The 21891-nt window shown below is 57.0% G+C and overlaps 5 protein-coding genes across 13 annotated transcripts in view; 2 read left to right on the forward strand and 3 right to left on the reverse strand.

Annotated features, from left to right (window-relative positions):
* Window positions 1–1614, forward strand: part of ZC3H18 (zinc finger CCCH-type containing 18) — a 39797-nt gene extending 38183 nt beyond the window's left edge. For all 6 annotated transcript variants that reach the window (XM_090149477.1, XM_031615538.2, XM_090149475.1 and 3 more), the window contains one exon: window positions 1321–1614. In XM_090149477.1, coding sequence (XP_090005603.1) covers window positions 1321–1519 — 199 coding nt within the window. In that variant the 3' untranslated portion in view covers window positions 1520–1614. The remainder of the gene's footprint in view (window positions 1–1320) is intronic.
* Window positions 1615–2256: 642 nt separating this feature from the next.
* On the forward strand, window positions 2257–6780 carry IL17C (interleukin 17C). 2 transcript variants are annotated; one of them, XM_090149478.1, is made up of 2 exons: window positions 2257–2947; window positions 5231–6203. In XM_090149478.1, exons 1-2 carry the CDS (start codon window positions 2945–2947, stop codon window positions 6089–6091), a joined length of 864 nt encoding a protein of 287 aa, XP_090005604.1. In that variant the 5' UTR covers window positions 2257–2944; the 3' UTR covers window positions 6092–6203. The 2 variants fall into 2 exon arrangements, with proteins under 2 accessions (XP_090005604.1, XP_031470978.2); XM_031615118.2 differs by lacking the exon at window positions 2257–2947 and adding an exon at window positions 6403–6780 and having other exon boundaries at window positions 5126–5544.
* Window positions 6781–7528: 748 nt separating this feature from the next.
* CYBA (cytochrome b-245 alpha chain) lies at window positions 7529–9454 on the reverse strand. Its single transcript, XM_031615117.2, has 6 exons — window positions 9295–9454; window positions 8743–8812; window positions 8439–8513; window positions 8265–8348; window positions 8110–8191; window positions 7529–8019 (listed from the first exon to the last, which is right to left on the reverse strand). Exons 1-6 carry the CDS (start codon window positions 9350–9352, stop codon window positions 7837–7839), a joined length of 552 nt encoding a protein of 183 aa, XP_031470977.1. The 5' UTR covers window positions 9353–9454; the 3' UTR covers window positions 7529–7836.
* A 137-nt stretch (window positions 9455–9591) lies between these two features.
* On the reverse strand, window positions 9592–12614 carry MVD (mevalonate diphosphate decarboxylase). Its single transcript, XM_031615116.2, has 10 exons — window positions 12462–12614; window positions 12062–12132; window positions 11839–11953; window positions 11623–11763; window positions 11347–11546; window positions 11199–11273; window positions 10746–10964; window positions 10562–10677; window positions 10222–10330; window positions 9592–10151 (listed from the first exon to the last, which is right to left on the reverse strand). The coding sequence occupies exons 1-10, from the start codon at window positions 12595–12597 to the stop codon at window positions 10071–10073; spliced, it is 1263 nt and encodes a 420-aa protein (XP_031470976.2). The 5' UTR covers window positions 12598–12614; the 3' UTR covers window positions 9592–10070.
* Window positions 12615–17150: 4536 nt separating this feature from the next.
* On the reverse strand, window positions 17151–21833 carry RNF166 (ring finger protein 166). 3 transcript variants are annotated; one of them, XM_031614987.2, is made up of 6 exons: window positions 21657–21833; window positions 19948–20104; window positions 19419–19531; window positions 18929–19043; window positions 18360–18467; window positions 17151–17531 (listed from the first exon to the last, which is right to left on the reverse strand). In XM_031614987.2, exons 1-6 carry the CDS (start codon window positions 21830–21832, stop codon window positions 17466–17468), a joined length of 735 nt encoding a protein of 244 aa, XP_031470847.1. In that variant the 5' UTR covers window position 21833; the 3' UTR covers window positions 17151–17465. The 3 variants fall into 3 exon arrangements, with proteins under 3 accessions (XP_031470847.1, XP_031470848.1, XP_090005605.1); XM_031614988.2 differs by lacking the exon at window positions 21657–21833 and adding an exon at window positions 21181–21584; XM_090149479.1 differs by lacking the exon at window positions 21657–21833 and adding an exon at window positions 20988–21174.
* Between the last annotated feature and the right edge of the window lie 58 nt (window positions 21834–21891).

Here is a 21891-nt window from a genome sequence, read left to right on the forward strand (position 1 = left end):
GTGGGCATTGCTTGGTGTCTTGCTTGAGAAGCTCTTGTGCTCCTTCACATTTCCCCACTACTCCAGTGGTTGAGTTCCTCCTCTTGGGGCAGCTCTGAGGCTCTCTGACCGTAGCAGTTTTCAGTTGTTGCCATGGAGGCACAGAGAGAGGAAGGACGCGGAGCTCTTGGGCAGGAGCCAGAGGTGCTCAGGGGTTCGTGCAGGAGCTGCCACTAAGCTGTTCCGGCTCAGAAACGAGCAGGAGCCTGGGGGGTTTCTTGAGGTCAGTTCCGTCAAGAGGAGCCAACTGGGTTAGGTGCCTCTGCTTCATGTTAGGATTGAGAGAAAGAAACTGCAACCCCTTCCTGCTTCTGCTGAACTCCTCTGTGGCTGCCCAGTTTCCTTTCTTCTTAGCTTGGCCTGCTGGAGGGGTTAGAACAGGGCCCTGGGTGGGTGATGGCTGGTGCTTGGTGCCATTCCGTCCCCTCTGGTGATGTGGCCAGCTCATGTCCATGTCTTGGCAACCCGCATCTGCTGCTGGGAATGTCCCACTGCAGAACTGGATGCCCAGCTGCAGGGGCCTGGGGCTGTGCTGCACACTGAGCCCTTTGGCTAAAGGGTGGTGGAGTGGCCCACCTAAAGCTTCCTTGGTCCTTCTCACCCAGAGCCAGACTGCACTGCCTTGCATTTCCCTGGTGTGATATCAGGGATCTCCATGGACAAGCACCCCTGGCCAGTGGGCCTCCTGTCATCCCTTCTGCCCAGCCTGGGGCAGGAGCAAGCCTCAACTTCTGTGTGTCAGAGTCTTCCCAAACCAAAATCTAGCCCCAGCTACCACAACCCTATTTTTCTCCTTGCCCAGAGGTCCCATTTCCTTGTGTTAAAGAGGAACCTCAGCCTTTACTGGCTGGTGTTGTTCACAGCATCCTTGCTGATGGTCCCTCTGCTGCTGTTTGGGTTGGCGCCGTCGTGTGCTGGGTTTGGCACACCGTGGTCCCAGCCATGAGGTGGTTAAGGAGCAGTAGGTTCCCAGAGGTGGGAGGTCTGTGCCTGTTCTGAAGTCTTTGAGGCTGTTATCATTGCTGCTTTGTTAGAACAGAACTGGAGTGTGAGATGGGGTGTCAGGAAGGACTCCTGCAGTGCCAGATCTGCACCACAAGGACACAAGTGGAGACCACAGCAGCCCTATGGCCATCACCACAGCCATGGCACCAAGCTTACACCTCGGGCTCCCTCTCTTCCAGCTGCTTTGCCAAACCAGAGCCTCATCTCTACCCCCGGTGGGTTTTGTTTCCATCAGCCTGCAGCCCCACTCACCACTCTGTGCTTTCTCTCCTGCAGGAAACGCCAGCTCTCACCGCAGTCCAAGAGCTCCAGCAAAGTCACGAGCATCCCAGGCAAAGCAACAGAGCCCGGCCCTGCAGGTGCCAAGGGGGGCAAATCCAGCACGCTGTCACGGCGTGAGGAGCTCCTCAAACAGCTCAAAGCAGTGGAAGATGCCATCGCTCGCAAGCGAGCCAAAATCCCTGGGAAAGTATAGTGCTGCCCTGGAGTGACTGTTCACATTTTTATAAATAGCATCAAAGCGGCCACTTTGGGATTTTGCAGTTCTGTCTTTATTTTGGCTGCAGTTCTTTTAAAAAAAAAAAAAAAAAGAAAAAGAAAAAAAAGAAAAAAATGAATAAAAAAAAAGAAAAAAACACAAAAATAAACAAATAAAGATGGAAGTTCGTCAGCTCTGTGATGCCCTCTGGCCCATGCTGGCGCCAGGATGGGGGTCACCCACCCCTTCCTCCCCCCCTCCTTTTTTTTTCCATGTAAATTATGCACAGAGGACTCCAGCCCTGTGGGATGCTCTCACTACTTCCCCTCTTTCTCTCTCTGCCCTCTCCTCTTTGCTAAGCCTCGAGTTGTATCTTCCTAGTTAGCCCTGCTGTGTGTTGAGTGTCATCAGCCATGCAGTTCTATATACTGTGTAATGAGAGAGCCGAAAACTGCTGTGAACTACTGGCAACATCCTGCCCCTGCCCCCCACCAGGAACAAAAATATATATATATTCTTGACTCTAAAAGTCCCATTGGGAAAACGACCTGTCTTTTATTTGAAGCCTCAGCTTGTTTGAGTTGAGGGGAAAGGAGCCCTGAAGGCGTTTTATGGGATGTCTGGCTAATAGAAGGCTCCTTTCTCCTGATGGGTTTTGGGTTTGGTTGGTTTTTTTTTTCCTTTTTTTTTTTTTTTTTTGAGGGATCTTCCCTGAAATAAAGTATTTTGATAACCAGTTCCTCCTCTCTCTCTCTCTGTTACCTTGGGCATCCTGTGCTTTTTTAGCCCTGTGTAAGCAGCCCAATGGGGTCACGGGGAGTGGTTGACACCTTGCCCCCATTACCCAAGCCCCTTTGTACTCCCCCCCCCCCAACCCAAGCTCCCACCTCAGCCCTTTCCAAGGTTGCCCAATTTGGGATTTCTGCTCCAGGTTCACAGCAGCCCCGGAACGTGAGGGTGATATCACCGCTGGGCTTGCGCAATGGGAGCAGCGCAGTGACAGCTCCGGGCACGGGGATCGTCCCATCCCTGGCATGGGAGCTTGGCTTCCCTAAGGGGCTCAGCGTGCTGGTGGGCTTTACCCACAGACCCCATTCATATTCCCATCCACCATCACCCCGACTTCTTTAGGCTGTGACCCCAAAGACCCCGTGGCCATCGCTGCAGCCAAAGCCCCGTTTGGCAGCACACAGCAGGCCATGGCCAGCTGCTTTCCCCGCTCCCCTCCTCACAGGGCTGGGACACGCCGGGAGAAGGAAGTGCTGCGGCTGTTGGGAGGAGGAAGGCAGCCCGAGCTGGAGTTTCCAGGTGTGTGTACATCACCTGCGCTAACCCTATATAAAGGCGGGGACGGCGGCAGCGCTGCCACTCGGGGCCGCGGCAGGTTGCAGCTCAGAGCAGCCCGACGACGTCCTGCAGCCCATGGTAATGCTGGGGGGCACTGGGGGGTGGTGTGAGTGTGAACGGGATGGTGTGTGCATGGCAGGAGCTGTGTGCAAAGTTGTGGGGGTGGGAGGGTTGTGTGTCTGTGTGTGTGTATAGATAGGTGTGTGTATGGGGTGTGCATGTGTGTGTATGGGTGTGTGAGGTGTGTGTGTGTAGAGATGTGTGTGTATGGATGTGTTATGTGTGATTAGATGGGGTGTGCATGGGTGTGTATGGGTGTGTGAGATGTGTGTGTGTAGAGATGTGTGTATGGATGTGTTATATGTGCTTAGGTGTGTATGGGTGTGTGAGGGGTGTGTGTATAGAGATGTGTGTGTGTAGAGATGTGTGTATGGATGTGTTATGTGTGTGTGGGTGTGTGAGATGTGTGTGTAGAGATGTGTGTGTATGGATGTGTTATGTGTGCTTAGATGTGCGTGTGTATGGGTGTGTGAGATGTGTGTGTAGAGATGTGTGTGGATGTATTATGTGTGTGCTTAGATGTGTGAGATGTGTGTATAGAGATGTGTGTGTATGGATGTGTTATGTGTGCTTAGATGTGTGTATGGGTGTGGGAGGTGTGTGTGTATAGAGATGTGTGTGTAGAGGTGTGTGTATGGATGTGTTATATGTGCGATTAGATGTGTGTATGGGTGTGTGAGATGTGTGTGTAGAGATGTGTGTGTATGGATGTGTTATGCATGCTTAGATGTGTGTGTGTAGATAGGTGTGTGTATGGGGTGTGCGTGAGTGTATGGGTGTGTGAGATGTGTGTGTGTAGAGGTGTGTGTGTATGGATGTGTTATGTGTGCTTAGATGTGTGTGTGTGTGTCGGTGTGTGAGGTGTGTGTATAGAGATGTGTGTGTATGGATGTCTTATGTGTGATTAGATGTGTGTGTGTGGGTGTGTATGAGTGTGTGAGATGTGTGTATGGATGTGTTATGTGTGCTTAGATGTGTGTGTATGGGGTGTGTGTGTATGTATGTGTTATATATGTGTGTATAGAGATGTGCGTGTGCATAGATGTGCTCTGTGTGCATAGATGCATGTGTGTGTGTAGATGTGTTATGTGTGTGTACAGAGGTGTGTGTGTGGTTGTGTTATATATGGGGGTGTGTGTGCACACAGATGTGTTTATAGGAGTGTGTATCCAGATGTGTTCTATCAGTGTGCATAGATGTGTGTAGAGGTGTGTGTGGATGTGTTATATGTGTGTAAATGAGTGTGTGGTGTATGTGTGCATAGATGTGTGTATATGGGTGCGTGTGGATGTGGTCTATGTGTGTAAGGGTGTGTGCATAGATGTGTGTTTGTGTATAGGCGTGTTATATGTGAGTGTAGAGATGTGTGTGTGTACAGCTGTGTTATGTGGGTGTGCGTGTGTAGATGTGTTCCATCTGTGTGCATACATGTGGTCATAGGGGTGTGTAGGTGTGTTATGTATGTGCATATACACACGTGTACGTATGGGTGTGTGGTGTGTGTGTACAGATGTGTTCTATCTGCCTGTGTACAGATGTGTTAAAAGCTACATGCACGTGCAAACATGTTGTATATATGTGTCTGTTATGTATGTGTGTGTATAGAGGTTGTGTGCATAGATGTGCTGTGTACGTGTGCATGGATGTGTTCTATCTATCCATGTGGGTAGGGATGTGTTAAATACATGTATGTATGTACAAGTGTGTTGCATAGATGTAAGTGTGTGCATAGAGGGGTGTATGTGTTTATAGATGTGCCATAGGTGTGTGTGTTAAATGGGATGTATGTGTTGGGTGTATAAGAGTGTATGTGAGCAAATAGGTGTGTGTACGTGTTCATGTGTGTATATGAGCATATATGTGTGTGTATGTGTTACCTGTGTGTATATGGGCATGTGTGTGTACTTGTTACATATGTGTGTATCGTGCATATGTTATGTCTGTAAAGATGTGTTCTGTCCCTCTGTGTTTCATATATTATATATCTACATGTACGTTATATACGTGTGCTATGTGTTGTGCGTATGTGCAGTTTGTGTGTAAGTGGGTTGTAAGTGTGCACATGCACGTATATGCATGTTGTGTGTGTAAATATAATTGCATGTACGCGATGTTACATCTTTTTGTATCCAGCACAGATGTGCTAGCTAGATGTTACACGTTACACATGCCATGCGTGTGCACAGGCGTGTTAAATCTATGTTATGTGCGTTATGCGCGTGGGCACACACACGTGCTGCACGCCACACGCGTGTTGATGCGTGTAAAACACACGGAGCTGATCCCCTGCACCCCACACAGGGCTGGCTGGGAGCGCTGGCGCTGCTGAGCGCCGTGGTGCTGTGCTGCTGCCTGCGCCGTCCTGCCGTCCCCACGCATCACCACCCCCACGTGCGCTGCTACGGCACGGCAGAGCTGCGGGATGGAGAGGCCCCTGCACACCTCCTGGGCCGCAGCCTGCGCTGGGAGCAGCACGTACCTGTACAGTTGGTGCCCCAGATTGAGGCTGCCCAACAGCGGCGGAGACGCAGGGAGCATTCCTGCCCCACGCTGCAGCTCCGTGCAGGGCTGCACAGTGAGCCCCATGAGAGATCCATCTCACCGTGGCGGTACCGGTGGGTGTGGGGGAGAGGGATGGAGAGGGATGGAGAGGGATGGAGAGGGATGGAGAGGGATGGAGAGGGATGGAGAGGGATGGAGAGGGATGGAGAGGGATGGAGAGGGATGGAGAGGGATGGAGAGGGATGGAGAGGGATGGAGAGGGATGGAGAGGGATGGAGAGGGATGGAGAGGGATGGAGAGGGATGGAGAGGGATGGAGAGGGATGGAGAGGGATGGAGAGGGATGGAGAGGGATGGAGAGGGATGGAGAGGGATGGAGAGGGATGGAGAGGGATGGAGAGGGATGGAGAGGGATGGAGAGGGATGGAGAGGGATGGAGAGGGATGGAGAGGGATGGAGAGGGATGGAGAGGGATGGGCACATTGGGATTGAAGGGGATGGGCATATAGTGGGATGGAGAGGGATGGACAGAGATGGACACAGCAGGATGGAGAGAGATAGATACAATGGGATGGAGAGAGATGGGCATAGAGGGATGGATAGTAATGGGCGCAGTAGGATGGACGGAGTGGAATGGAACAGGATGGACACAGCGGGATGAACAGAGAGATGGAGAGGGATGAATAGGGATGAACAGTAGGATGCAGCAGGATGGACAGGAATGATCACTGGGATGGAGTGGGATGGAAACAGTGGGCTGGATAGCAATGGGCACAGTGGTATGGAGTGGGATGGATGCAGTGGGATTGAGAGGGACGGATGCAGACGGGCAGAGTGGGAAGTAATGCAGCGGGATGGAGAGAATTAGACATAATGGGATGGACAAGGACGGAGAGGGATGCACACAGCAGGATGGACACATAGGAGAGGATGCTCACCACGTCGGCCCTTTACACCTTGCCCTTCTTGCAGCATCGATGAGGACGAGGACCGCTACCCACGCAAGCTGGCCTTCGCCGAGTGCCTGTGCACCGGCTGCGTGGATGTGAAGACAGGGAGGGAGACCACGGCGCTCAACTCGGTGCTCCTCCATCAGACCATGATGGTGCTGCGCCGCAAGCCCTGCCCGCGCCCCTCCAGCGCCGGCCTCTTCACCTTTGAGGTGGATTACATCCGTGTGCCCGTGGGCTGCACCTGCGTCCTGCCCCGCACCGGGCGCTGACCCCGCTCCCTTGGAGCACCCCCAACCCCGTGACCGTGTCACCCTCCTCGTGCTTGTTTTAGAGCACTCGTTCCGCCCACCCCGCCCTCCTCCTCGACCCCATCACCATTTATTTATGAGTTATTTATGATGCCCGCTGGGGGGATTTATTTTTGTAACCCTGTATTTATTGCTGACCCCCCCCCCAACCCTCCCATAAGGCAGCAGCCCTGGGCTCAGCCTCAGCCCACACCTGCAGCCCTCCCCGGGTGCTTCCCAGTTATTTATTCCCCCTCAGTGCTATTTATTGAGACCTCCGCGTGCTATTTAACGCCAGCAGTGTGCAGCCTGAAAATAAAAGCCTGACTCCCAATGTGCCACACTGGGATAACTGGGAGGGCAAGGGGCAGAGGTGCACAGGTCCCCCAGTTGTGCCCCGTGGATGCTGGAGGGGAGGTGCCAAGGATGCAGGGATGGAGGTGCGTTGGGTACCCCCATTCCAGCTGCCCCAATGGATGCTGGGGGGCATCTGCCATCCCCAAAGCATACCCAGAGGAAGGGGGAGGCAGTGGGGAGAGCAGGAGAAGGACAACCCCACACCAGCACCCCATCACCACCCACTCCTTTCCCACAGCTCTGCCCTGGGCACTCACATCCCATGGGCTCAGCGCCACCTACCGGGGTTGTCCCACATACCTTAAGAGCACCCATGGGTGCTGGAGGGGGGGGGGGGGGAAAAGGGGCTGGGTGTCACCTCTGGGGACCACTTTGTCCTCGAGCCTGTCCCCACTCCAGGTTTGCCCCATCACTGGGATCACTGAAGATTTGGGCACCAAGCTCCCACCTTGCACCCAGGGCACACGGGGGCAATGAATGGGGGTGGAGCCAGGAAGGATCTGGGGCTTTTCGGTCCTTTTATTGCAAAAAGCAACCAGAGAAAAAAGAAAAAGAAAAAAAAATGACAACATACAAAATGTGAAGAGGTGGTGCAGCGAGCAGAGCTGCGTGAACCCCAGCAGCACAGTGGGGCTGAAGGAGTCCCCTGGGATATCTGGGGCATCTCAACAGCCCCCAGGGATTCTGAAATCACCCAGGAGCTGGGGGAAGGGTGAGGGATGAGCACCCCCAGGGGTTTGGGAACCAGTGGGAGGGGATGAGGGGTGCAGCTGGGAAGTGAGTGCAGCAGCAGGACCCCCAGCTCCGTGTTACTCAACCTCTACAGGGATGGGGTTCACCTGCCCCCCCACTTCGACCGTCTGCTTCCTACGTGCATCAGCAGGGGGTCGAGGTGGGGGGTTGCTGGGGGGCTGCTTGATGGTGTCCCCCATATGAGGCCGCTCCCGGGGCTTCTGCTCAATGGGTCGCCACTCCTCCCCACGCACAGCTGCCTGCAGGGCCAGGGGGGAAAGGGGGCAGTCAGTGGGGAAGCCTCCTCCTTCAACCCCATAACCACCCCCTGACCCCCCAGAGCAGCTCACCAGCAGGTAGATGCCGCTAGCAATGCCCAGACAGACAGTGCCCAGGATGGTGGAAAGCAGGAAGCCAGCAGGGACAGCCAGCCTGAGGGTACAAAGGAAGGTGAGGGGGTTGGTTCAGGGTGTGACCCCCAGCCCCAACCCCACACCCCACTCACGCTGCATGCAGGATGGCACGGATGTAGTAATTCCGTGTGAGCGGTCCAAACACCTTCAGCACTGCCGTCATGTACCTCTGGCCACTGTGGGGTAATATGCAGAGTCAGGGGGGCACCCAGCCCTAAAGGACCCCCCTCAACACGTAGGAACCTCAATATCACCCCATCACTCACCAGCGCTCAATGGTGGAGCCCTTCTGCCTCTTGCTGCGTGGGTACTCCAGCAGGCAGACGAAGGCACCTGCAGCACTGAGTCGGGGGGGGGGTCAAGGAAAAGGAGTGTTTGGAGCCAAGGGTAGGGGGTGAGATCCATGTGGAATAGGGCAGAAATGGGGCCAAGGGTGGGGGTGAATTCTGTAGGGAAAGGGGCAGGAATGGAGTGATGTGGGGCCAAACAGTGGGAAGGAGATGCAGGACCCCCCCTCCCCACCTGCACAGGGTCAGGTGCCCCCTCCCACCCCGAGCCCCGTAAGGATACATGGCGTACGCAGCGAAGTACCAGCCCTTGAACTGCCCGGCCACCGCCACGACCCCTCCGGTCAGCATGACTGCGGGACAGCGGGGACATTGATGCCATCCCCGGCACCTCCACCGAGTGGGGACAGCGGGGGATGCTTCACGTGGGACCCTCAGGAGCCCCAGCAGGGAACAGGGAGGTGGTGGGGGGTGGGTTTACTCCCGGTAGTGGCATGGCTGGGGGACAGCGTGGGAGACCCACGGTGACACACGATGGGGACGATAGGCTCGCCAGCTCTTCCGCGTCCTCATTGCCGCTCACTTCCTCCATCCCCGGGGGGGGTTGGGCCAAAACGGGCTGGGAGGGGGGGGAGAACGCCTCGGGGACGACACAGCCAGGGATCGCTGCGTGGGGCGGGGGCTCGGACCTCTCCCCGTATCTCATCCCCGTAGCCCTGCATCGTCAACCCCGCATCCCTACCCCCTCCCCATATCCTCACCCCATCCCTGCATCCCGTATTCAGCCCTTCGACCCCCTCCCACTCATCACCCAGCCCCCTAACCCCGCACTCACTCAACCCGGCCGCCAACGCCTGTTCGTTGGCCCACATGGCCCATTCGATCTGCCCCATGGCCCGGCTCGGCTCGGCCCGACCCGGAAGGCAGCGGTACAGCCGCGCAACCGAACCCCTTCCCCTCCTTCGGCCACTTCCCCTTCTCGTAACCCACGCCCACAAATACGCTCGAGCCACGCCCATTAATCACAGACCACGCCCATTAATCGCAGGCCACGCCCACATTCGCAGGCAGCGAGTTGAAGACAAGCCACGCCCCCTTCCGCGCAGGCCACGCCCCCACGCGTCGCCCCCAGCGCAGCGCCGGGCCATAGGGGACACGGGGCGATGAGGGGACATAGGGTGACATGGGACAGGAGCAGCCCTGATGGGGACCACGGAGTGACTCGGGACAGGGTGGACCCCCGGTGGGACACAGGGCATGCTGAGCTCCGGCAGGAGGCTGGCTGCAGGGAACAGCAGCACAGTGGACAGCAGGGGGAGGCAGGACAGCCCCCCAGCACCCCACGGCGCACAGAACCCACAAACCCCAGAGCAGAGCTGCGGCTGGAAAACCTCTATTATTTGGTTACAAAAGAGTAAAAACCAGGCAATGGGAGGGGAGACATCTGGGCCAGGAAGGGGACAGCTGAGCACAGCATCTCACAGCCCCAAAGCAGGTACTGGGACGGTGGGTCCCTGCCTGTGTGCCCCCCAGGGGCAGCCCCTGCTGGGCATCCCTGCTGTCCCCAGTGGTGTCCCCATCATAGTGTCCCCATCACAGAGTCCCCCATTGTCAGGCAGAGCGGCACGGCAGCCCATCGGGGCCCAGCAGGTGCTGGCTGGGGTCATCCAGGAGCTGTGGGCCAGGGCCAGGCTGTGGGGACAAGAGATGTGTTAGGGGACAGCAGGAAGTAGTAGGGTCAGGGCCCTGTCCCCCCCCATACCTTGGTGTGCAGGATGTAGCGAATGGCCCCTGGCACTGGATCCACCACCACAGCTGACACCAGCTCCTCCGGCAGCACCGCCGTGCCAACGGGCCGGCCTCGAAGGAACCTGCAGCAGGGGTGGCACCCAGTTGTCCCCAACCCCATCCCATGTCCCTGTCCCATGGTTCCATCTCCATTCCCTTCCCACCAGTCCCTATCCACATCTCCATTCCCATCCCTCCATCCCTATCGCCATCCCACCAGTGCCTATACCCATCTCCATACCCATTCCCACCCCACCTTTTCCCAACCCCAACCCCATTCCCATCCCAGCAGTCCCAAATGACAACACCCTTACTGGTCCCCATTGGAGTTGGGTGGGAAGCTGCGCTTCACCACCTCCACGAACTCATCCACTGTGTCCTCCAGCATGAAGATGACCGCGTTGGGGCCAGCATCGAAGGTGTAAGCCACCTGGGGACGGGAACACAGTGAGAGGTGCACAGTGGCAGCGGGACGGGGCCGTGGGGGGGCTGCCCTACCTTGGTGCGCCCATGGTGAGCGTTGAAGCGGTGTGCCAGGGCGATGATGCGCTGCGAGATGTCGTTGAGGTAGAAGATGGGAGGGAAGGTGTCAAGGCAAGTGGCGTGGAACTGATTGCTGTCCTGCATGGTCAGCTGGCCAAAGGCCTCGAAGTCCCGATCCTGGATGCAGCGCGCCATGCGGGTCATGCGCTCCGGCACCACCACCTCAGCACGGTACTACAGGGAGAGCACTAGGGGGGGTCACCTCACAGATCCCATGGGATTTGCTTCCCTGCAGCCCCCCTCCAGAGTCCCACAGCCCCATTGCAGTCAACCATCGGAGAAGACTTCTAAGATCCCCAAACCCAACCCATCCCACCACGCCCACTGGCCATGCCCCCATCTGCCACATCTCTGCAGTTCTGGGACACCCCCAGGCAGCCTGCGCTGGTCATCACCAAACCAACCCACCTTCAGCAGGGGGCTGGTGTCCACGCTGGTCTGCATCCCTGCCGTGCTGCCCACCGCCTTCTTCTCCCCACTGACCTACACGAGATCACAGGACGTGGGCATCCTATAAGGGCCAGCTCCCAGCCCTAACAGCAATCCCATCCCTCACCACCAGCACGAGGACGCTCAGTTCTGGCCAGTGTGTCTCAGGTGCCAGCTGCTGTGCCACGCTGTCCCTGCCATCCGGCCGCTCCCCGCGGTGCCACTGCACGAAGCCCCCCAGCATACTGCGGCACGCACTGCCCGACCCACGCCGTGCCACCTCCGACAGCTCACCCTCCACACCATACAGCCGTGCCAGCGCTGACACTGCAGAGACAACACTGCTGTGCTCACGCTGCCCCCATCACCCCGCCCTCCGCCCCCCGTTGCCCCCCATACCCACCCAGGCAGGCATAACCAGCAGCCGAGGATGCCAACCCAGCAGCAGTGGGGAAATTGTTCTCGGAGGCGACGTGTACTTTGTAGGAGAGACTGAGTGGGGCTGCAGCATCGTCACCACGTCTCTTGCGGGCCAAGCGCCGCACTGTGCAGGGATGGGGTTATAGGGAAGCACAGGACATGTGGCTCCGTGCCCCTCACCCACCCCGGCACAGCTCACCTTCCCGCAGGCAGGCCTGCAGCCGGGGCTGCCCTGCGTCCACCTCCTCCCCATTCAGCCACAGGCGGTCCTCGGTGAAGTCACGGCATGCGGCGGCTGTGGTGGTGGTCCTCAGCTGTATGGGATGATGCTGAGCTCGGGGACATGCAGGCCCGGGGATGGGGAGAGGGTGGGGGATATTGGATCCCCAGGGCTGGGGGTGGGCATGCAGCCCTGCACCAACCTGGTCCTGGTGCAGTGTCACACTGAGTGAGGAGTTGATGGGCAGGATGAGGTCGGTGTCACGCTTACCCCCTGTGAGAGATGTGGAGAGGTACAGCAATGCTTGGCATGGCACAGTGCCACTGTGCACTGAACAGCACTGCCTGGCATGGCATGGCACCACTTGGCATGGCATGACATGGCATGGCACTGCTTTCTGCCCATCAGCACTGCATGGCACAGCATGCCATACTGCTTGGAACGGCACAACACAGCATGGCACGGCTCAGCACAGCTCAGCACAGTTTGGCACAGCTCGGCACTGTCTGGCACGGCTCGGCACTGTCTGGCACGGCTCGGCACAGCACTTAGCACAGCAAAACCCGGCTCGGTCCGACCCCGCGCCCCCCGCCCGCACTCACAGTATTTGATGACGGCGATGTTGACGGGCGCTGTGCAGGTGACCCGCGCCGTGCCGCGTTCCTCCGCCATGCTTCCGCACACCGCCGCCGCCGCGCCCCGCCCACCCGCTCGCGCGTGCGAGCCTCGCCACGCCATTGGCTGGAGGCACAGCGGCCGGGGCCGGGTGACCAATAGCAGAGATCGGACCACGGGGCGGACCCGCCCCATCCCGCCCACTGATCGAGCAGCGCGAGGGCGTGAAGGGGGCGGGGCCAACGTGGTGCCATGTGAGCAGCGCGCATGCGCGGGGGTGGGCTGTGCTGGGGGTCTGTGCCCCCAGTGCCACCAGTATCCCTGTACCCCAGTAATTCCACTGCTCTCAATGCTCACAGTGCCCCCAGCACCCTCACTACCCACCCAGTGCCCACAGTAACCCCACTATACACCCACTGTGCCAGTGCTCCCAGTATCCCCAGTGCTCCCAGCACACCCTCCCCAGCCTGACAAGCAGCAGGATCCCTTATTCCCCCTTTGGCAGCCAAGATCCACTCCCCCCCCCAAATCCCATGGGGTATTTTTGTCCCTCATCCCTGTGCCTGGAGGTGGGCATACACCTGGTATGTGGGTGACACTGCTGGGGGTGGGCACAAAAGCCCCCACCAGAAGCTGAGGGAGCAGCCCATAAGGAATATTTCGGGTGACCTCCCCCCCCCCACCCCAGTGGGTGCTGGCAGGTGCGGTGGGGCCCACCCCAGGCTCTGAGTGCACCCCCCAGAGCTTTATAAGCATTTTCCATGGGCGAGAGGAAGGCACACGGCTATTTTGGGGTGTGGGATTCTTTCCCTGTCACAGGGACAGGTGGGGACCCGATTTAACTCAGTGGGGCTGCAAACAGCACATGGGGAAAGGCATGTGGCATCCCTCTGCTGACATCCTCCAAAATGCCCCTAGGGCTCTCCAGCCACCAGGGTGACACTGTGGGGCACCACCGCCATGCTGGGGATGCTCAGAGTCACTAGTGGGATCCTTAGGGTACAAATCCTATAGGAGCACCCAGGCCAGAAATCCACTCAGCACAGCAGGGCTAAGACCTGAGGGTCAGCCAGCTCCACCCCCAGGAACCCTATGGCCAGCAGGGCACAGCCAGGGGAGCCATGGCACTGTGCTTGGGTTACAGCTGAGCTCTGTAAAACCCAATATCCCTGCTCTTCTTTATAGGGCTTCCCACTCAAAAGCAGCACAGGAGTAGCACAGACCCCCTCAGCCCAAAAAGCCTGGCTTGGGGGCATAAGGGCAGCTTGGCTTCATCCACAGGGACACAGTGGTGAGCAGGGCAGGGGATGTGGGATGGGGATGAGGATGCACTGCATCAATAAAGGACGTCTCTGTTCACAGCTGTGGGGCTCAGCTCCATCTTTAATGACTGCAGAGCCTGAAGCCCCCAAACCCTCCATGGAGCAGAAATTGAGGCAGGGCTCGCTCAGCCTCAGAGTGCCTAAACTGGAGGAAGAGGCTGAGCAGAGCCAGCATTGCATCCCCAGGGAACCCCATAGGGGCACAGAGCCAGGACACCTCCCCAGGATACCCAGAGCAGGAACACCCACCACACTGCCCTGGCTCACACCCAGCAGTGCTTTTGGGACAGCACGTCCAGCATGTGCCAGGACACACTGCCAGGATGGGCACATATGGCCACGGGGCTCCCATGGGGTCTGGTGATGTCACAGCATTGCCAAATCCCTCAGTTAAGGGCAGGAGTTAATGACTCAGGGGACAGGGCTGTAAGAATGAGTCCTTTGCACAGGAAAGGATTTTGGCCCCAGTGCTGTCCCCTCTTGCTCCCCACTTGGACACCTTGGGGGACACAGACTGCAGTCCGAGGCCGCCCATGGATGAAACTGCCTTTATTGAGAAAAAAATGGTTTGCTACAAATACGTCTTTGTATTTTCATAATTATTATTTTTCTTCTTCTTTTTCAAAAAATGGTATGTCTTGTTAAAAGTTCTAGTCATTATGCAAAAAGTCAGGGTAACATGGACAAGCACAACTGGCAGCACAACAGGATTCCCAATCTCACACCAAGGGGTGCGAGAGGCAGGAGCTGCCTGTGCTGCCTTAAAGTGCTTTACAAAAGCAGCCACTGCTGCCCCTGCTCCAACACTGCCAGGGCAAAAAGGAGGAAGAGGAGGAGGAGGAAGGAGACAGAGACATTAAAAGCACTGTCCCAGATTGCCCAAGGCAGGCAGCAAGAGCTCCAATGGAGGGCTGTATGAGGCAGAGCCCTCTAAGCAGGAACCTGGGGGGTCCCAGACAAGGAAGGGACAGGGAAACCCAACTAGGTTCCTCTCTGATGTCCCTGCTCCATCCCAGTGGGAGCAGGTAAAGCCCCTGGGCTGGACACATGGCAAGGGTACACTGCTGGATAGGGAAGACACCACTGCTTCCCACTAACCCTGGCTGCACAGAGGGAACAGAGCAGCCCCAGCCCTTTCCCCCTGCCAGGGGGCTGCCAGAAGCACAGGGGAGGCCCTGGCCCCCAGAACACTTGGTACTACTTAAAGTAAAAAGACAGTATTGCTAGAGCAGAGCTGGAGGGAGCCAGGACTCAGACAATCCACAAAATATGCTTCTCTGAGTGGAGAACACAGGCAGCAGCCCAGCCCCACTGGCATAGTTACAGCCCCAGAACAGAGCAGAGGCACATCCCAGCAGCATGCTGTCCTTTGGGATACCCTTGGGCCAGCCCTGGACAGGACACTTGGGGGCAAAGCTTGGGGTCCAACTTGGAGAGACTCCTTAGGACCCCCTCCAGCACACAGTGGGGGCTGCTGCCCTCCAGAGCACTCTTCCCAAAGCCATCTCAAAGCCCTATTGGGAAGCAGGTGTCAACTCACTGCCTCCACGTGGTAAACCTGGGCCAGCCCCCTTGCTGTGTGTGACCCCAGAGGGTGGCAGGGCACCAACACGCAGCTCTTCTCCTCCAGCTGCTGGCAACTCATTACATGGGAAGGGAATTATGCTGCACAGGGCCATGGCTGTGCTCAGGCTGGCGGCAGTCAGCCTGAAGCCAGGCAGATCTCCCTTCCACCCACACTCAGCTGAGCAGAGCAGACAGCACAGGGCAGGGAGGAAGGGGACAGTGGGGCACACAGACCTGAGCAGGCTGCAGGGCAAAAGGGAAGAGCACGAAGAGCTGCACCTTCTGCCCCAACACTGTGTGCCATGGGGACACAGCACGTGCCCTGCAGCTGATTTCTGCCTGTCCGGTACAGGGAGCTATGGAGCTTCACTCAGAGCAGCAACTGCCCACTTGAGAGAGGCATCCTGCAGTCTCCTGGTTCAGTGGACAAGATGCTCTGTTTTAGGGCTGGTGTTCTGCATAGCCACCAAAGGCAGACATCCCCCACAGCTGGTGGCCACACACAACCCAGCTGCTCTGCACTGAGCACAAGCTGGCAGCACCAAACCCTTCTGCTTCCTCACCATGCACCCACATGCAAGTTGCCCCTCCTGGTTACACCCAGCAGTGCCACGCAGCCAGCTCTGCTTGCAAGGATTAACACTGCCACTGCAGGAGCACAAAGCCTCCTAGTGAAATCCTCCCCTGCCATGCCAAAGGGTTACAGCAGCACTGTGGGTTTGGAGGAAAATCCAAACTTGGGCAATTTTCAGCAGAGCTTTTGCAAGCCCAGCCTGGTGGGCTGCACCCTTTGCTCCCAGCTCAGCACTCAAATACTGCTTGCTGCTTAATTACAAGCATCTGAGAGAGCAAACTGTGGGCAGAGGAAGGAAGCCCACTCACAGCTCAGAGAAGCTATGAGAAGCTGCACCCAGCAAGAACCCAAGGAGCCCAGTGATGAAGCCAACAGCCCAGGGATCACAGCCATACAACAAAGGGGCTGCTTGTCCTCCCAAAGGTCCTTTTTGAAGCAGAGCTGTGGGGCTGGCCATGCTCTGACCAACACAGCACTGCGCTGGCACAGCCTCATCACTGCCTGGAGAGACAAACTGACAGCAGAAGGGGACAGACAGGTCGGAGAGAAGAGATGAGGAGGCCCAGATGCTCACGTGGCTCAGCAGAGTCCCAGCTGCAGGCTCAGGGTCCAGTTCTTCCCTCCCACCCCATTTCAAATCCACAGCATGTTCGTTTGGTTGGTTTCTTTTTGTTGCTTTGTTAAAAAATATACTTTCTTAATAATGTTCCATAAAAATACTCTCGTCCCCAGTGACGGATATTGCAGTGTGAAGAGTAACAGCTTCTGTTCCTGCTCTATAAAACGTGGAAAAGGCATCACGCCGCTTCATGTAGAAAAACAGAATGCAGTATTACAAGAGCTGGTACAAAAGGAGGGAGGTGGGAGTTGCACTGGGACAGTCCACAGCTCCAAACCCACTGCCATGTGGGCACAGCAGGCCTGCAGTCTTGCTCTGGGATTCAGCCTGCTGCTTTTGGGCTGGGCTGTGTGGCAGCAGGAAGAGGAGGCAGCTCCCAACTGCAGCGTGGGGGGACAGAGCGACGTCTCCAGAAATAACCTCGTGGGGTTTAAAAAGAAACAAAACACTCTGTGCTGCTTTCTTCCTTTTCCAAAACAAAAACAAACCCCAAAAGGATGTGGATGGTTGCAGTTTGAAACGAGGGCATTTCTGCATAAAACGCAACGTAGTTTTTACGTACCTATCAAATTGCAACAAAGAGCATGAAGACAAATGGTGCCAAAAAGCATCTAATAATAAATAGATCTGGATACAGGTATACACTCCGTGTACGGATATGAAATGCCTAACTGAGGAACAGTCCCCTGTCCTCTCTCCTCCCAGCAGCGGACGGCTCTGCTCACTCACCAGTCCAGAGTGATGCTGAGGCATCTCCACCTTCTTCATGGTGGTGGGATCAGCCCAGAGAGGTGAGGGAAGAGAGGCGGTGATTCTCAGGGGGCCATGAGTTCCATGCCTCCCCAGCAGGAAGGTCGAGTGTGCAAAAGGGGTGTGAGGTGGGGTCCGAAGCAAAACTCCATGGCAGCCCTCAGTTCTCAGAGAGTGAAAGAGCCAGAGCAGCCTGCAGTGCTGCCTCCTCGTCAATGTTATAGTCCTAAAAACAGAGAATGGATGGTCAGGAAGGCAGTGGTGTGAGGCTGTGAAGCCCTTTCTTTGCGTCACAGTCCCTCTCCTGCCTGGGTTGAGACTCCTGACATCACCCCTGCTTTCAGAGCTGGCAGCAGGCAGGGATGAAACTGGCCATGGTTTCCCAGATGGGCTCCGGGGAAAGCTTTCTTGCAAGGCTACACGCTTCTCCAGTGCTCCAGTCAGTAACCCCTTCCTAGCTGGGGGTATTTCACTGCAAGTAGTTGGAGGGAGGTCCAGGCAACAAAGTTAGGATGCTAATAAAATCATCTGCTAATCCCTGTGACCAAAGCTGCACAGCCAAACTCCTACACCCCACACAGAAGTTTGCAGCCCCCCAAAAGGACATCCCCCTGTGCTGTAGCCAGACCTTCTATGCCGCAGGCTGGGTTTCTCCTCACCCTCTCCTCGTGTTTCCCCACGTGAAGCCTTGAAGAAAAGGGCTTTTGTATTACAGTCCCTCAGGGGAAGAGTTTAATGGAGCACATGGAAAAAAAAAAAAACCATCTTCATGGGGAGGTATAACATTTCTCTCTGCTGCTCTTGGGGTGACTTTTGCCTTAGTGTGTGTCTAACAAGGACTAGTGTGAACACCCAGAAGCTCTCCCAAGTGGGGCTATGTGTGCTGCATGCATCCCACAAAGCCTAAAGGAGAAACTGTCCCCTTGCACCTCCCAGTTTGCTGCAAACCAGGACAGGCAAATCCTGGCAGGCAAGAAGGGCCGGATTTGTCACCCAAACAATCTGTGTGGAACACAGGGAAGATGATTCTATTCTCACTCACGGCCATACTCACCACAAAAGTGTCGTAGGAGAACTTGTGCCGGTGCAGGAGGTGCTGCAGGAAGTTTGCACTCTTGTAGCTGGGGTCCCCCCATGGCATGGCTGAGCAGACTGGGCACACCTGCAGCAGGCAGGGACAGGGCAGCTGTAAGACGTGGGCACTGAGCCACCTCCAGCTCTCCTGGGGGGCAGCAGGGAGCTGGTGCAGCCACGGCACAAGGGAGAAGTGAGCAGTGTCCCTCTCTCTGGGGTTGGGTATTCACTGCAGTGGATATGCCAAGTGCCTCTGCCCTCTCAGCAGATCCTTCTGTGTACAAAGCTGCTGGCATGTGGCCCAGACTGCTTTTAGCTTGCTGACTAGTTAAATGTGTACATGAGCACCTTTCAGATGATGCCAGAGCTGCGAGTTCCCCACCTCAGTCAAATCAACAGCAAGAGGGAGAGCAAATCCAGCACCAATTCAGCACAGTGAAACAGAGGCAGCTCACTCCAGAGAGCCTCTAACAAAGCCAGCAGGGGCTGCCATGAATCTATTCATATTTCCAGCAGTTACCCACCCAGAACCACCCCAGCCTTGCTCACCACTTTGTTGGGGTCATTGCGGTGGTTTTCCATGCAGTGTTTTACCAGTTCCTGCTGGTCCAGATTCCGGGCCCCACAATACGGGCACACAAACGTTGAGCGATTGGGAATATTGCTAAAGAGAATGAGAACAAGCTCAGACCCCTGCCAAGTGCCTGGATCAACTTCTTCCAAACGAACCCAGCCACCTCTGTTGCTGCCTGTTCTGCTTTGTCCCACCTGCCCACGGTAAAGATAAACCAGCCTGTTCCCAGCCCAGCCATGAGCTCAGCCCACCCTGATCTGCTCAGTCCCTTCTCACTGGCTGAGACACAGGGTAGTGCCAGGGCTGCAAATGCCACCAGGATTAGCATGCTGATGTTCCTTGTTGTGAACGAACAGCCCAGGATAACAAGCAAGCAAAACACGTGTTTGGATTTCAGAGCTTCTAGTGAAGATGGATGAGAGCATCTGTGCAATTCGCATTTTTCTATGTAATGCATGACAGTACCTGGGGATAGGCTGGGATGTGGGGACAACTGGGACAAACTTGGGGCAGTTGGCCATCTGCTCCTGCACCTTTGCGCAAGACGAGACGTGAGACCGCATTTTTGCTAGGGTCACCTGGAGAAGGAGAGGAGAAAAATTCCCAGAGGCTGCAGGAACACATTCACCTGGCAGACAAAGCACCAGAGCCACCGGTGTGGTAGAGGAAAGCAGTTTTCACCATGCTTTGGCCAATCAACAGCAGAGCAAACTGAGGTTACACACAGAAAGTCAGGGTGGCTGCATTATTGCAGCACTAGCTCCAATTTCTTTTGCAAAAGAGGAACTGTTGACATGCATAGCCCTGAACTGCTCTGGCACCATGACAGTGGTTTGTTTCAGGGTGACAGACAGGCAGCTACAGGAAAATCCCCACAGTTAACGGAAGGCAGAAAGCATACCAGCACAGCCTGTGGAGGTGCACCATGAATCACAGCCTTACAGCCCATCCAGAAGCACCCCACACCTGACTGCTGGGCTGGGCCATGCTTTACCTTCTTGCTGCAGCCTCTGCAGGGAGCCTTGTAGGATGAGAGCTGTTTCTCCACACTGGAAGCCTTCTCTACCTTCTTAGGGTCGAAGGGCATGCGGCAGAGAGGGCAGAGTGGGGATGGCACCTGGAGGCAGGGCTGCAGACACTCCCCGCAGAACCTGGGGGCAAAGAGAGCAGCAGGAGTGAAACCTCAGCTCCAGGGCAGGACACGGGACTGCTGGGTACCTTGGGCAGCCCCAAAACTTAGAAAGCAGCATCCTCATGGGGCAGCGTGGGAAATGGTGAGGGGGAGTCAGGCACAGCTCAATCCCCAAAGGATCTGCTTGCCCTTCAAACATCACTCCTTGCACGTGCCATAGGGCTCAACACACGTGTGCACGCTGCTTGGAGACTCACAGCCGGGAGCAGCGAGCAGACGGCCCAGATTTGAGCAGAGCCAAACAATAATGGGCGCTGAGCACTCAAGCTGCAAGTGAGCACGCAAGCTCAAGCATTAGAGCCCAGCTCACCTCCTCTCAAGGTCTTTACGCCTGCAGCACAAAGGAAGCTCACGCAGCCACATGGAGGGGAGGGCTGAACACCGTGCCACCTCCCGCCCTCTTCTTGCAACCCCCTGGCACACAGACATGGTCATCTAAAGTGCTACAGTGTCCCCATCTGCTACCCAGCTCATGTCACTCTGCAGCTGTGCTGGCAGCTGGCGCAGCCCCTATCTCACACACTGCCTTTCCACATGATGGCAGCAAAGCCTGCAGGGATGTCACTGCTGGGGGTTCCCAGGTGGCAGCGTGGCACACATAGTAGAGCCAGAGCTGTGGAGGAGCCACGTGCACTGCAGATGAAAGGGAGAAACACCATAGGGAGGGTCCTCTGCTCCAGTTCCCTTCCAACCCCGTGCAGCACCCTCAGCCTTAAGCACACCAAGAGGTGCCACAGACCTGGGACGAGGATGCCCCCAAAAGCTGCTCAAAGGTGGCACAACACACTGTGCTGCCAAGGGGACCCAGTGCACTCCCATGGGTGTCAAGGGGGATTTCCAACCTGAAACCCCAACTGGAACAGCCAGGGAGAGGACTCAGCTTTGGAGAGGAACAGCAGGACTTGGTGTGGACGCAGGATGGGATGGGGGATCCCAGTACCAGCTGGAGTGCAGGATGGGACCTTGGTGTGGAGGAGTTGTGGGTGCTCTATCCCTGAAGGCATTCAGCTTGGATGGGGCCCAGCGCAGCCTCACCTGGTTCCTGATTTAGCAGTTGGCAACCCCAGCTACGGCAGGGGCTTGGAAATGGATAATCTTTGAGGTCCCATCCAACCCAACCATTCTGCGACCGTATGGTGTGAGGCAGGAGATGGAATGGGGGTCGGTACCGGCTGTGCTGTGGGATGGGATGAGGGTCCTGGTGCCGGCTGGGGAATGGGATGGAGGTCCCAGTTCCAGGTAAGGCACGGGATGGCACGGCACGGCGATCCCGGTGCCAGCAAGGCTGTGGGACGGCAGGCAGGGTATGGGGCATGCTGCAGGACGGGCTGACAGCCCGGTTCTGGCCAGACAGCGGGATGTGGGTCCCGGTTCCGGGGGCCCGGCCGGAGCCCAGGCTTCCCCACGCACCGCCACCCGCCCCAGGCCCGCCACCCACACCGACCCCCTCAGCCCCCCCCACCGACGCCGCCGCCGCCGCCGCCGCCGCCGCCGCCGCCGCCCCCGCTCACGTGTGGCCGCAGCCCGCGATGCCGACGGCGCGGTGGAAGACCTCCAGGCAGATAGGGCAGCTGAACTGAGCCTCCAGCGCCTCAGCCGCGGGGCCGGCGGGGGGCGGCGGGCGGGGGGGACCGGGGCCCGGGGCCTGGGGACGCTGCGCCGCCGCTACCAGCAGGCTGCGGAACATGGCGGCGGCGGGCGTAGGGATGGCGTGACGTCGCCGTGCGTCGTGACGTCGATGCGCGT

This window comes from Phasianus colchicus, chromosome 13 (genome assembly GCF_987193195.1).
Source record: "Phasianus colchicus chromosome 13, bPhaCol1.hap1.1, whole genome shotgun sequence".
NCBI lineage: Eukaryota > Metazoa > Chordata > Aves > Galliformes > Phasianidae > Phasianus > Phasianus colchicus.

Bases quoted from the DNA above. Each gene is read 5' to 3' on its own strand.
- CYBA (XM_031615117.2), bottom strand. From the start codon at position 9,352: ATGGGGCAGATCGAATGGGCCATGTGGGCCAACGAACAGGCGTTGGCG. The intron at 8,192-8,264 runs GTGAGTGGGGTG...TTGTACCCTCAG, and splicing joins CGTGCCATCCTGCATGCAGC to GCTGGCTGTCCCTGCTGGCT. The intron at 8,020-8,109 runs GTGAGCTGCTCT...CTGGCCCTGCAG, and splicing joins CTAGCGGCATCTACCTGCTG to GCAGCTGTGCGTGGGGAGGA.
- MVD (XM_031615116.2), bottom strand. From the start codon at position 12,597: ATGGCGTGGCGAGGCTCGCACGCGCGAGCGGGTGGGCGGGGCGCGGCG. The intron at 12,133-12,461 runs GTGAGTGCGGGC...CATCTCTCACAG, and splicing joins CATCGCCGTCATCAAATACT to GGGGTAAGCGTGACACCGAC. The intron at 11,764-11,838 runs GTGAGCTGTGCC...ATCCCTGCACAG, and splicing joins GCAGGCCTGCCTGCGGGAAG to TGCGGCGCTTGGCCCGCAAG.
- RNF166 (XM_031614987.2), bottom strand. From the start codon at position 21,832: ATGTTCCGCAGCCTGCTGGTAGCGGCGGCGCAGCGTCCCCAGGCCCCG. The intron at 18,468-18,928 runs GTGAGCAAGGCT...TGCCTGCTGCAG, and splicing joins GCAATGACCCCAACAAAGTG to GTGTGCCCAGTCTGCTCAGC. The intron at 17,532-18,359 runs GTGAGTATGGCC...CTCTGTTTTTAG, and splicing joins TCTCCTACGACACTTTTGTG to GACTATAACATTGACGAGGA.